The following is a 14,219-nucleotide window of genomic DNA, read 5'->3' as shown; positions in this document are numbered from 1 at the left end:
TGTTTCTATAATTAATGCCAGTATTTCCTTTTTGTGGCATAGTAATGAATCTCTCCTATTAACAAGAAAGATTCAAACAATTTGATAAAAACGATTATATGCTAACACATTAAAAAACCATTTTTGGCTCTTTTGGTGTAATTGGAAAATGTAATTTATGACATACACACAATAAGTATATTTAATTACGAAACTGTCCAACCACAAAAGTGGCTGTTGTTTGTGGTGGTGCAAGTCTGCCTGTCACTGGAGGGGTCTGAGGAGAGGCTAGGATTTCTAGAGAGGTTTTCTGAACTGAGCAACAGGTTGGTTCCTCCCAGCTCTGGGCCCCCATGAGTCTTAGAAGGTCTTAGATTTTCCTGGGCTCTTTCTACTATTGTCACATAATGACATCCCTGAGGAAATACTCTGCTTTCCCAGTGAGAAACCACTGGGGATGGGCAGGGTTGCCATATATAGCTGCACAGGTTGTCCACTGCACAACTTGGGAGGGCACCGTTCACACAGACTATTCCAAGATAGCCAGAGTATGGACTCTGACATCGTCCCCAGCCCAAGCTATATCCTTGTTCTCTCGGTCCGTTTTCTGCAGAGCTTCTTATCCTGGCTCCCACAAGACCAATGTTAGTGATTCTGAGGAACATTTCCGAAGAACAAGGCAGCTTCAGGATTTTACCACAACTTCATGGACATCACTAGGCATACCTGCATCTAGTTATTCCCAACGCCCATTCTCCTCTTTGCACAGAGAATTTCTAGCAGTGCATATATAGCTGTCAAGAATAAAGACCAAGCTCTTTCTAGACTCTCTAGACATGGCCATTTGGCCGATTTCTCACCAATGAGATGTGAGAGGGTATGTGCAAATTAGGTATTACAATTTTAAGAGGAAAATGCGTTCCCTCCTCTTGTCCCTTCTTCTGGCTAGTTTAAATGTAAATATGGTGGCAGTTTCAATAGCCACCATGGCTATTGAGACAAAAGTCACAAAAGAAGGCTGGCAGAGCAACATGACAGAAGAAGCCAGGTCTCTGATCATTGAGTAGCTCCTGTGTCAGCCCTGACTGTATCTGAAGAATAAACAAACTTCTATCCCATTTAAACTACTCTCAAACAGGATGTCTCTCTAGTCTGATAGCTGAACCAAAATCCTAGTGAAGACTCTGGGACTTGGACAACTCTCATCATCACCTTCTTCAAAGGGGCCCTGAATACTCCCTGGCTTTGATCATCTTTCCAAGAAACTCTAAGAAGGAAATCACAGAAGGCAGGACCAACAGCCTAGACTTAAGTGACCCAACAGACCAAATAGGTCACCCTCATTAGTGAGCAAGACTTAAGAGTTCAAATAGAACTTAGAGCAGTGGTCCTCAACCTTTTTGGCACCAGCGACTGGTTTCGTGGAAGACAATTTTTCCATGGACCTGGGGGAGAGGGATGGTTTCAGGATGAAACTGTTCCACTTCAGATCATCAGGCATTAGATTCTCATAAGGAACACACAACCTAGACCCTTGCCTGCACAGTTCACAATAGGGTTCGCACTCCTATGAGAGTCTAATGTAGCTGCTGATCTGACAGGAGGCAGAGCTCAGGTAGTAATGCTTGCTCCCACTGCTTACCTCCTGATGTGTGGCTCAGTTTCTAACAGGCCGTGGACCAATACCCCATCTTAGAGGGGACCCTGTCTTAGAGGCTATCTAGACCTTGTATGTCAAGCACGTTCCTTTTTTCACACCCAAAGAAGACTGTCTGGTAGCAGAACTCTGGAACAGCCATGTAGAGAGGATTCCAAGGTTGCATTTACCCTTGGTCAGAAAGAGTGCTGTGATCAATTAGTGATGTCTACCACTTTCAAGCCAAGGGCTGAGCAGCTGGCTTTTCAGACCTAGTCCAAGGCAGAACCAGAGCCAGAGCTACTCTGTCTCCCAAGTTCAGCCCAAGATATTTTCCACTATCCCACACTGCCTTGTCAATGGTTACTGTTTTAAAACATCGTTAATGGGCAACAAAAAATAAATTTACAGCAGAATTATTCTTGAGTGTCCATGAGGATGAATAACACTCGTGGACATTATTCCTAATAATGGTTCTTGTGGAGAAGTGAAAAAATAATCATCCAAGTACCTGTATTGCTCCTCTCAAGTTAATTCCAGTTTCAATGGCCACATAGTAGGATGCTTGCAGAAATGTCCTTTGCAGTAGGAGGGCAAGGAACAGAAGCACGGCTAAGACGTAGGCATTGGCAAGGAACTCTTGGGATGAGACAAAGTAAACCCCGAGAAATTGTGTCTGTTGGAAAGAGAAGTTCCAAGGTGACTGTCATTGCCAGCAAAATGACCACCGTAGAACACATCACTGTGCCATAATGGACCACGGCCATGATTATTACAAGACCCTCCGGGCTTGCAAAGGCTTGTGCAACTGTTTATGAGTGAAAAATCAGACTGATAAATCCAACTAAACATTCTTCTAACTACAGGGAAGGTTGCTTACACCCTGTTCATCTTTCCACTTGGGGGAACAGAATGGGGCCCAATTACAACCGCAGGCCAATAAATATGACCCTTAGCATTGTGGCCACAGACCCAGGGGAGAGCATTCTGAATGGGGCAAGAATAAATAGAGCTGCTAAAACCTGAACTGGTACAACGAGTCTCACGGTGCATGTTCTCTGCTACAGAAATGCAATCAGCAGCTCCCTTGTTCCAAACTCACCAACAGCCTGTAATGTAGCAATTACTGAGCAGAAAAGGCCAGTGGAAAACATGGCACCGTAGAGCTCTCGGGAGAGAATGAGAGCTCATCACTTACAAGAGACTGAAAAGATTTCAGACCCAAGCCCGCCAGCCTCATGGGCTCCCAGGGCCTCCTGTTAAATTTAAGGTTCTCTTGTGTACTTCCAGCAAGATCTCAGATGGCAACCAGTGAAGAAAAACAAACATTTCAACTTTGTTGCTAAAGATACCAGGGAACAACAATGTGTCTATTTCCAAATTAAGCATCAATAACTCCCAGGAAAACTTTGATCTTGATAAATCCATTGTTCCCCAGCAGAGACACATCAATATTTCCATGAAGACAGATCTCTGCTCTTTCTCAGACACTGCCCTGGACTGTGCATCCTGTTTGGCAGGGTGTGGGAGCTGCTGCAGGGTAAAGAGGGATGGAACAAAGTGATGAGAAGGAGTTTGAGGGCACATCCACAATCAGAATCAGGCAGAGAGGGCCCAGGCTCTCACTGAAGGCCTTTCCCTAGAGTCAGGGATTCCTGGATCTTGGATCGGAGCTTCCTGAGGGTGGCCTCTCAGTTTAACAGAGGTTCTCTAAGCCAGCCCTCACTGCTCCCTGGAGCTGTCTGGTCCTGCTCACCACTGTCTCTCCCATGCTCTGTGCGACACGGGTCCGTATCTGTTGGGGGCAGCAGGAAGCAGCCACAGGGAGACCACTGAGGGATGCATGCAAGACTCTAAGAGGAAGGCCCTACCGAGGCTCTCTGTCCCACTTGCCAGTGTACCAGAGGGAAAGGCAGAGGGAGGAGGTTGAAGGTAGAAGGGCAGGGGTGGGCTGGAAGCAGAAAAATGGGCCTTAAAATTAGGCTGCAGGGAGAGATCTGAACTTCCAGGGGAGGAAGGGGCAGGAGACAATATTTATCAGGTACAAAACTCTATCCTCACAATACCCTAATGAGGAGGGTACCATTATTAGCCCCATTTCATACATGAAAAAAGGAGTTTCAGTAGGGTTAGTGGCTGGCCCAAGGTCACATGCTGGTAAGGGGACAACATGTGAACATGAACCTGAGTGATGTCAAAAACACTACCCCAGACCCACTGTCTAGGCCTCGTCCAGGCCTTTGACCTTAAGCGTCCTAGTGTCAGTTACAGGCTTGTGACTTGTGGGGGATGGAAACATGCCCCCCTGGCTGGTACTGGGTCAGAAATATAGGCATGTGGGTTTAGGAAGACCGGGTCCTGTTTAACATGCCCTGGGATTCTTCTGTCTCACTGTCCTCTGCAGAGACGCAGCTCTGGAGACTGGAGTCCACTATTTTAAAGCAACAACACATCACAAGAATTTATCCCAAAGAAAATAATTTCACATAAGGTAATGGCTGTATGAACACAGACATTTATTTTGGGGCCAGAGCAGGAGGAGAATGCAAAAACCCATATAAATGTCCAACCACAGGGAATGGTTAGCTAATTAAGGTACACATGGGAACACTATGCATCCAAGACCACTGATTCTCATGAAAGCTCTGGAGAAACATGGACTGCCACACACACGCTGTGTTATAATGAGCAGAAAACACACAGGCTGGAGAATGAGGGCTGCAAAAGCCAACTGATCATGTTTGTTCATTAGACTATGGGTGTTACTTAAATATACTCGTCAGTATTTGTGCATTTTTAACAAAACAACAAATTCTGGTTTTGCAGCTCTAAAGGCAAAACTTTTACTTCCTCTCTCCCCCACAACAAACATACCCTAGGGTCAGAAATCTACTTTTGTGGATTGAGAATTTTGTGACCTGTTAAAATAAAAATCTCACTGCAGCTATAAGTCATTGGGTCATTATTAGATCTCTCTTCAAAGAGTTGGTTTAAAAGGGATGGAACTTGGAATAGCTAAGTTTCAGTTAAGAAGTGGGTACCTGGCTAGGCGTGGTGGGTCATGCCTGTAATTCCAGCACTTTGGGAGGCTGAAGTAGGCAGATCACCTGAGGTCAGGAGTTTGAGACCAGCGTGGCCAACATGCTGAAACCCTGTTTCTACTAAAAATACAAAAAAATAGCCGGGCATGGTGATGCATGCCTGTAATCCCAGCTACTTGGGAGGCTGGGCCAGGAGAATTGCTTGAACCCAGGAGGCAGAGGTTGCAGTGAGCTAAGATTGCGCCAATGCACTCCAACCTGGGAGACACAGTGAGACCCATCCAAAAAAAAAAAGAAGTGGGTACTAGACTAGCCAAGAGGCCTGCCGTGCTGCCCAAGGAAGGCAAGCCCTGGTGGAGTCTACCGAGAAGAGGGTCCTAGGAAACGGGGAGTGGATATGATAGCACTGGCCAGCATCCTGCAGGTACCATGGCAAGAGAGAAAAGACCAAGGACCTACAACCTGACGGTGGAAGAAAATGCTTTGGAAAATCATAGGCCCTAGTCTTGCATTTTCACAAGCTCTCAGGGAAGAATTGTGTTTGTTTCCAGGGATTTCCCCAGTAGTGCTCAATACCCATTTTTTAAAAGTAATCAAGCCAATGATCTTCATGCCCCCATGTACTTTCTACAGAAGTTATTACACATTTTGCAGTTGAGGCTTGCAGAATGTGACTGCTGAGGAAGATAAAGAGTTAGCTGCAGAGGTAGGACTAGAACCCAGCACTCCCGACTCTACAGTTTGGAGCCCCATTGTCTCTGCCAGGCCAGAGGTGTGACTGGAAAGGTCCCCTTCACATGTTCTCTGGTGCTTAAAGGAGAGGGGATCACTTGGGCTCTTGCTTCCTATTTTGGCAGGTGCCAAAATGTGAGTTGTCCATAGGTCCCAGCCCCGGGAGGCCCTGGGTAAAGAATAAAACTATCTTTGGCCACCCAGAGACCAACACACCTACCCATTCATCCAAGACTGTTGACATGGTGGTTAAGAGCCTGGACTTAGAGGTCCTGATTCATCATATATTAGCCACTGTGTCCTTAGGTAAGTTCCTCAACCTCTTAGCTTCAGTTTCCTCATCTGTAAGATGAGGCTATGAAGGGACTTCAGAGAGTTGTTATGAGAAGTCAATGTTATGAAAAGTAAGTGTAAGCACTCAATATATAGTAATTGCTGCATTATTCCTTCTTTGCAGAACCAATTCCCCTGCATCTCCTGGGTGTCAGGCAGGGGCTGAGTGCTGGGCACACAGAGGTCAGGCAATAGAGGACAAAGGATCAAGTCAGGGAAAGAAACAGGGCGCTTTGATAGGATGTTATGTGAGCACAGATAAGGGGCATCTAACTCAACCAGGTGAAGGCTCCCTGGAGCAGGTGACATTTGAGCAGAATCTTGATGGCCAAGAAGGAGCTAGTGAATTGAAGGCAGGTACTCCAGGCCAGACCAGCTGCATGGACATGGTTATGAAGAGGCTAGCCCATGCACCAAAACCAGAAAGTCACAGAAACACCCAGGCATATACACTCATTAAGTCACTCATAATGATAGCCACAAATATGGCCATCAAAAAGGGGGCATAGACACACACACATGCACACACACACGCAGAAAAAGACACATCAAAAGACATAGGGACAAACAGAACACACATATAGAACCATAAGCAGTTCTTAGGGGAACTCATTCAGAAACACATATGCCCTCCCAAACCTACACATTTTCCTACTGAGACTTACAGGCTGTTTGAAGCTTTAGCCCTTCGATCAAACCCAGACTGTTCCTTCTTCCTTTGGCTCAACTGATAGCCCAGGGCAGAGCTGGCAGGTTTCAGACACCAGCAGCTCATTATGAATCCAATTCTCTTGTCCTTCAGCCAGATCAGTGGCATCCATGGCAGGTGACAGATTGGGAGTAGGGGTTGGGCTGGAGAGGAGGCTGGAAAGAGCTATAGATCATAGGCAGAGCCCAACCTGGGTCCCAGCTTTCCCTGGGGAGTGGCAGCAGGGTGACAGGAGTATCAAAGATCTGGCAAGTCACAGACACTTTCAGTAACTAAAGAGGACATCAGAAATGTTCATCCTTGCGGATACCAAGGATGATATGTTTCTTGCCAACTCTGAGTATCTTAGGAAGGAAGAGTGATGATGAATAAACCATAGGTGCCTCGCTGTGCCAACTGCTGCAGGATGGATTCAGGCTGGGCAGAAAAAAGGGCTTCCTCTCCCAGACTGTGAAACACTGCAACATGTAGCTAGGGAGCTTCCTTCTTTGCCATTCATAAAGACCAGAATAGCACTCGGTTCTCTCTGGATTAGAATGGCTTGGGGGCTGGGAGAGGAACCAAATGATCTCAGTAAATGATCCCTTTCCCCCATTTTCTGAGTTCAGAAGTCCACATGAGAATTAAGCCACATCCCAGGCAACCACATGATGGAGAGTTCTTTGTTGCGGACACTGGAGACTATATTTACTTTCAACTCTTGTTTCTGTGTCGGAAATTTTCTGATTGTGTTTGGGCCGCAGGGAACAAATATTAAATCTGATAAGGCCCACTGCCACTGAGGCAGGGCCATCTGTCTCAGGGATTTGTGTGCTAAGTAACTGGGACAAGAGCATTCCAATGAGATGGTAATAAACCCCAGGGTTTGTGTATAAACAAAGAGAAAGAAATGGCAATGATAACGTTCAGATGAACTAAAATTCTAAGTGCTCTCGCCATCTCTTTGGCACGTCCTGCCTCAGAGCTCTCTCCTTAGCAGAATCCCACAAGGGTTTTGGGAAACACAGGAAGAAGAGAGTGGTGTGGACACTCTGATAAAGGCTCTGGCCTGTGTCACTTCCCCCTAATATTAACTGGCTCCATGCTGCTTCAGGATCGCCAATGGGGGGTATTCTGGGGTAGCCTATGGTCAGGCTAGAGCTGAAGGTGACACTCCTGTAGACAAGAGAAGCAGCCGCTTCCCCTCTCTTTTATGGGCCAGGTAAAGTAGAGGGGCTCAAAAAGCCAGATATGGCTTCAAAAGCCATCAAAATTTAAATAAGCAAAAGTGGTCCTTGAATTCTTGGTTGAGCAAGAAATCTTCCCATGGCAGCCTGGCAAATTCCCACTCATCCGTCAAGACCCCTTTCAAACATCCCTTCCTCTATGAAGCTGTTCATGACCACTGGCTAAGTTAATCACTATCTTTTCCTACAATTCCCTGAATATACCTCCTAAGAGTCATATGTAACACATAGCATAAAAGTATTTTATTTTGATTTCTCTCCTCACCATTGGATTTCATAATCCTTGGAGCCAGAGGTGATGGCTTGATAATAATAGTCAATTTAGCTTCCTGGTTGTAAACGCCCAGACTGCGGAGTGAGAGTCTTGTATTCAAATTCTGCCTCTGTTACTAACTAGCTGAGAGACCCTGGGGAAAATTACTTGAACTTTCTGAGCCTCAACTTTCTCATCTGTAAAATGGGGATAAGAATACCTATCATCTCATAAACTGTACAGTATTTGAGGTATATCACAGTAAAGATGTTGCAAAATATATTCACACCAAAGGATAGTTTTAGGGATTAAATAACACATGGATAACTCATGCACACAGCCAGGTAGGTATTATGTGGTCAATAAGTGGCTGTTAAAATTGTTAATCATCCTCGTCGTAACTATTGCTTTCATATTCCCACAGCCCAACCCAGGCCTGGCACACAGCAGTGTTCAATAAAATTTTGCTGCATAAATCAGACTTGACGTATCTCATATCTGTGGCCAAAACTGTTCAGCTGATTAATTATATCTCCAGAAAAATGAACATAAACCTCCTGAGGATTAACTGCTAGCTGCGATTTTGGAGCTCATGAGATGAACAAATGTTACTCAAAGGGTGTCATAAATTATTAAAAACCCTAATTCCCCATTCTCTGCATTATTTTCAGACTGTCTGTGGTTAAAATGTTATAATGACATCCTCACTTGGAAACTAAAACTCTGAAACTTATTAGGGGTGAAGAGGTTTTCATTTTGTGGCCATTTAAACCTAAATGGATGCAAGGAAACAGACAACAGAGCACAGTCTGCCCAGCCCCCGAAGTGGATGCTACGGCCCCACGCAGGGAAAATAACCCTGGGGAAAGGTTTTCTAGCTCCAACAAATTTCAGTTTGTAGAATCATTACAACTGCAAAGGCCATTGGATATAATCTAGTCTAATAAGTTTCCAGTGTTTTTTAAGCCATGGAAACTTTTCTTATAAAAGAAATTTTAATGGAAAAAGTCCAACATATTAATAAAACTACGGGCAGCTTTGAATGAAATTTGGAGTGGGGAGAGACAAAGCTCCACTCATGAGGGTTTCCCACTTCTCTCTCCTCTGACAGCAGCTCCCAAGATGCCCCTGCAGAAAGCTCAAGTGCCAGCATTTACAGGACTGAAGAAGACATATCTTGAAAACTTTTAAAGAGTTTACTAAGATGACATGAACTGAAAGCAAACAAATCCAAGTCACAGAAGCTCTAGACACTGGACAAACAAAAGCACCCCCTGCAGTTTTCGGACTGACCTAACTACCGGGAGAGGTATTATGGTAGTGATGGTGAGAGGAGAGTAGGACACCCTTGGGGCATAGGCTCGCCCCCTGGCATTTCTGTTGACCAGATGCGGAGTATTCTGTGGTGGGGATACTGCTATGGGCTTTGCGCATGTGTGAGGAGCCACTCCAGTGTGGCCATGGCTCACACACATTGGCCTGTTGCACTCTCAGAAACAACTGAAAACCATCTAGAGGGTGCCTTACCCTACCCCTGGGGCTGCCTACCTTGGGCTGGAAGACGTCGTTCTCCTTCCCAAGGTGGTCCACAATCCCGAAGATGCACAGTGGCCCAGCGAAGCCTAGCAGGTCGGCCAAGATGCGGAAAGTGCTGCTGAGGACCAGGCGCCTCCCGAAGGCATGGCTGAGTGCCTGCCAGATGGCCCGGGCACCTTGAGTGCCCTGAACATCCTTCCGCTGCCCAGAGAGACCATGGCCAGGTCAGAGTGGCTGAGGGCTCGTTCACGGCTGGGCCTAGCCTCCCAGGAAGCCCCTAGCTCCTGTTGTCTGGGGAAACCCAGTGGTCACATCCTCTGCAAATAGGTGAACTCCAGGAAGAGATCATGGAATCACCAAGTGCTCAATTGGGAGGGCCCTATCAACGCCAACATGGTCTAGATGGGGAAACTGAGGCCAGATGATTGCTCAAGGTCACACAGCTGGTCAGAGACTATGTGATGAGCACAGCATTGGAATGAGGAAGTGGCCATGTGCCACACTCACTCATTACCACCTGCCACTGTACCTGCCTCAGCAACTGCCCTGGTGCGAGGGCAGAGGCAGTGAAGGAGCACTGGACTGGGAGTCAGGAGACTGGCTCTGCTGCCTGCCAGCTGTGGCCAGCTCTGGGCAGGTCACAGCCTTTCTCAGGGCCTCAATTTGCTCCTCAGTGGTATGGCGAGATTCCTGCCCGGCTCAACTCATAGAGTTACCATAAGGATCAGGCCACTAACATCCCTGCTCTCCAAATCAAGTGAACACTCCAACCTTTATAGTCAGTAAGCTCCAGAGGAAAGAGCACAGGGATGTGAGAGTCCAGTGGGGTCTCTTCCCTTCTCAGAGCCTCAGTTTCCTCATCTGGATAAGGACGTTGGACTAGATGACCTAAACAGTAAGGGTCATTCCAACTGTGCCTGTCCTATGAATCCTCAGCCCTGCACCTGTCCCTGGTTCACTGTGTGACTTAAGGCAAGCTTCTTCCCCTCGCCAGCCTCAGTTTCCCCCCTTGTCCCACCAGGATTTTGACCTAATGCCCTTTGAGGTCCCTCTCTGTGACCCTAAACCAGAAGGCAGGGAATAGATGGTGTGGCTGTGCCCCCACTGACCACCTGGGCGTCAAAGGCCTCGCAGAGCCGTTGGTAGTTGGTGAGGGCCCTCATGGCGATGGGCAGCTTCCCGATGGCTCGCAAGTCGATGGGCTTCTTGTGGGCAGTCTTGATGAAGGCGTTCATCCACCAGTAGGTGCCTTTGGACAGCAGATTCACGAAGGGCTGCAGGAAGCGCACCCCCAGGTCTTGCAGGTCCTCGGGCGGCTTCACCTCCCTCGGTGTCTTGAAGAAGATGTATCTCTGTGGGGTACATGGGCCACGGGGGATGGGTAAGTCCAACTTCTCACCACTCCCTACCTTGCCCCAGCAAGGATCTGGGGTTGTGATATTCCACACTTGATCTCTAACATGTGGGGCCATCTTTCACCTGTAATTATTACCAGGAAAAGGATTCCCCAACACTTCTTGGCCACCAATGTCAGGGCATCCTGACTTTGTAACTGCTCATTGAGGTCGACTTTGAACCCCCCATGGCTAGGCTGGGTTGGGTTTAGGTTGGGTTGGGGAGGAGCAGGAATCTCTCATATACTATCTTCTCCACAGATCTAAGGATGCCACCATGTTTCATATACAGTTCACAGAACTCCAAGTCATGCAGATCTGGTTTTGAATCCTGCCTCCTCCACTTACTAGCAAGGTGTTTTTGGACAAGCCTCATCTAAAATGTTTCCTCGTCTATAAAGGGGATGGTGCTTGCATCACAGGGTTCCTGTGAGGGTCACTGGAGGCGGGGGACACATAAGGAGCTTTGTGCCCTGCAGATCACCAACTAAAAGCAGAAGAGTCAGAGAAATGCAGGCAGTCCAAGTTTGAAAGGGCTGTAGCCCTCACTGCTGGTTGGAAGGCAGGGAAAGGGTTTTCTCACTCATTGCTGCCAGATTACAGTCTTTCTGGAAGGCAATATGTAACATTGATCAAAATTTAAAATACACAGACCCTTTGACCCAGCAACGCCATTCCTTGGACTCTCTCCCATAGAAATAAAAGCAGCAATACATAAATATATAAGTGTGCTCAACACACCATTATTCATGAAGGCAAGAACTTGGCAACAAAGTAAATGCCCATCCATAGAGAAATAGCTGAATACATTATGGCTCATCCATATGATGGAATATTATGCAGCCATTAAGAAAATGGAATTAGCCATATCGGATGGCTTGGAGGGAGTCCCAAGAGACATTTGTTGGGTGGGAAAAGCACAATGCAGAAAACAGTGCATAATATGATCCCATTCTTACAAGATAAATACCTAGGGGGAAACCTACATATTCACTTGTGCTGAGAGGAAAAAACCTGAATAGGTATTTATTTAGATAGATGCATATGGTATTATACTAATAAAAACAAAGCATGGGAAAGACAAACGAGTTCATTAGTCTGGGGTGCCTGGGGAGGTAGGGGCAGGGGAAGGGGAAGGTTGGAGTCTGAGGTGAGGAAGAGAGAGGGAGGCAGGAGCAAACAGAAAGGAAAACAAAACACTTATTCATTCATTTACGTGTGTGACGATATGAATACATTAAAGCAAAGTCCCCCACCCCCGAAGAAAGAAAGTAGGAGAGGCCAGTGCCTGAGGCTTATCTTCCCTTTCTATGGAAAGTCATCCGCCAACCTCAGCGAACACACCCGTCACTCCCCTCTCCCTCTGGGAGCCTGGGGTAGAGTGCATGTGGGCCAGATGCAGTGTCTATCCTGAAACTTCCCCCACGGCCCCACTCCCCTTTACGGCGGCAGGTAAAACAAGCTGATCCCTTCTCAGTTTGGCTGAGAAGCAGGGTGGGGGCCTGAACCTGGGGCAGGACAGAGGCCAGAGCCTCTGCTCCCCACCCCACCCTGGCCCAGGTGGCCTGCTTACCCTCACCCTGATGACATTGACCTCCACGAGGAGCAGCATCCCATAGAGGATCACCAGCAGCCCTGTGAGGCAGAAGCGTAGCTGCGAGAAGCCGATGGCGTGGTCCAAGAACTTGACAAACTTGATGGTCTTGGTGATGAAGGCCAGGGTCCAATACACCAGCAGGGCTGCCGAGGAGAGATGGAAGATCACAGAGATGTGTGTGCATCATGTGTGTACACTCACATAATGTGTGCAAGTATGTGGCAGAGAAGGAGACAGAATAAGCGTGCCTGGGTGTGTACATTTCTGAGTAAGGGGATTTGCACGTGTGAATATATCAGAGTGCGTGACTCTAAGATGACGCACATACGTCTTAACATTCATGAAAAACACCAATAATCTCATAAATCAAACTGGTCAGACAAATGTCCCTTAAAAATAAATGATCATGGGAAGAACAGGAAATTTATTTATTGAATTTAACTAAGTTACAGGCACTGTGCCAAGTAAGCACTTTAAACACATGATCTCATCTATTCCTCACCATAACTTTTCAAAGAAAGTACACTGCCGTCACCCCCAATTTCTCAGACAAAGGAAATGAGGCTCAGAAAGGTTAGGTAACAGAGCCAAGGCCACACACCCATTAACTGGCAGAGCTGGGCTGGCCTGACGCTGGAGCCCATGCATGCAAGCTCCATGCTATAATGACTTCCTTGTGGAATTTCCAAGTGAGGGAAATCTTAAAGGTCAATCAATCCAGCCTTTCATTTTACAGATGAGGAAACTGAGGCCCAGAAATAGGATGTGACCTTGCCCAAGTGCACTGGCAGCTAGGGACAGAGAGAGGGTGAAAGCCCGGGTCCCTGTCCTCACAGTTCAGAGCCCACCACAGCACGATGATGGAGCAGGGGCATGGGGCATACAGAAAGAGCCAGCCACAGTTCCGTGAGGCAGCGTTATACAGGGGTTAGTTGTGGTGGCTCCGCAGCCAGATACACCTGGGCTCAGAGCCTGTGACATAATAGCTGTGTGACCTTGGATTAGTCACTTAGCCCTCTAGAGCTTAGTTTCCTCATCCATTAAGTGGGAATCATAATAGTGCTACCTAGAAGGTTCTTGTGAGAAACGTATGGAAAGCATTTAGTGCAGTGAGCCTCGCACACAGCGGGTGCTCTTTGGACATTAGCTGTTATATTTTTGTTATCTCCAGATTTAAGACCTGGGGAAGGTAAACCTCAGAAGCTATCAGTAGATTCTATCCTAAATTCTCACACACACACCCACTTCAATCTGCCAATAAATCACTGTCAGCTTCCAACAACCAAAACCAGCAATAACCTGTGAAGTCCCCCTTTGAGGGTGGGGGAGATTTTAGCACTGGCAGCTCCTTCCCTCCTCCTTCCTAGACCAGATGCGGATAAGGTCAGCCTCATGCCACAGAGCCCCTCTCCAGAGGACCCGAGGGAGGGAGAGAGACTTTCACCCTGCCCTCTATCCCTATGTGCGCCTGGGCATGGATGCCAGAGCATCTCTTGGGGACAAATCTGGAATCTGCCCTGCCTGGCTCAGGGTTAGGAAACAGGTTGAGATGTTGGGCCCCACCATGCGCCCAGGGCTGAGCTCACCCAGGGGGATCAATGCCATCCACCTTGGGTCCCTGCACGAGGACATTAGGATGGAGGGCAGAAGCATCTGCCTTCTGGTCTCACGCCTCAGGACTGGAATAATGTCCCCCAGCTCAGGCTGGTCTCTAGGTCTGGAGGAATTCCACAGCTGAAGGCTGTCCCCCTGCCTCCACTCCACTCTGCCGGACAGATTCTAT

General features: G+C 47.3%; 1 protein-coding gene across 13 annotated transcripts in view; it reads right to left on the bottom strand.

The window, feature by feature from the left end:
* The window catches only part of ABCC8 (ATP binding cassette subfamily C member 8), an 85,613-nt gene that overhangs the window by 59,840 nt on the left and 11,554 nt on the right, over positions 1-14,219 (bottom strand). For 10 of the 13 annotated variants that reach the window (XM_024255697.2, XM_054525869.2, XM_054525863.2 and 7 more), the window contains exons 4-7: positions 12,413-12,579; positions 10,555-10,797; positions 9,458-9,646; positions 2,127-2,291 (exon numbers count right to left, since the gene is read on the bottom strand). In XM_024255697.2, the coding sequence (XP_024111465.1) occupies positions 2,127-2,291; positions 9,458-9,646; positions 10,555-10,797; positions 12,413-12,579 (764 nt within the window). The remainder of the gene's footprint in view (positions 1-2,126; positions 2,292-9,457; positions 9,647-10,554; positions 10,798-12,412; positions 12,580-14,219) is intronic. The other 3 variants (XM_024255698.3, XM_054525865.2, XM_054525872.2) reach the window with 2 other exon arrangements.

This window comes from Pongo abelii, chromosome 9 (genome assembly GCF_028885655.2).
Source record: "Pongo abelii isolate AG06213 chromosome 9, NHGRI_mPonAbe1-v2.0_pri, whole genome shotgun sequence".
Taxonomy (NCBI): Eukaryota; Metazoa; Chordata; class Mammalia; order Primates; family Hominidae; genus Pongo; species Pongo abelii.
Note: the sequence above shows the minus strand (reverse complement) of the source record. Positions and strands in the feature narration are given on the sequence as shown.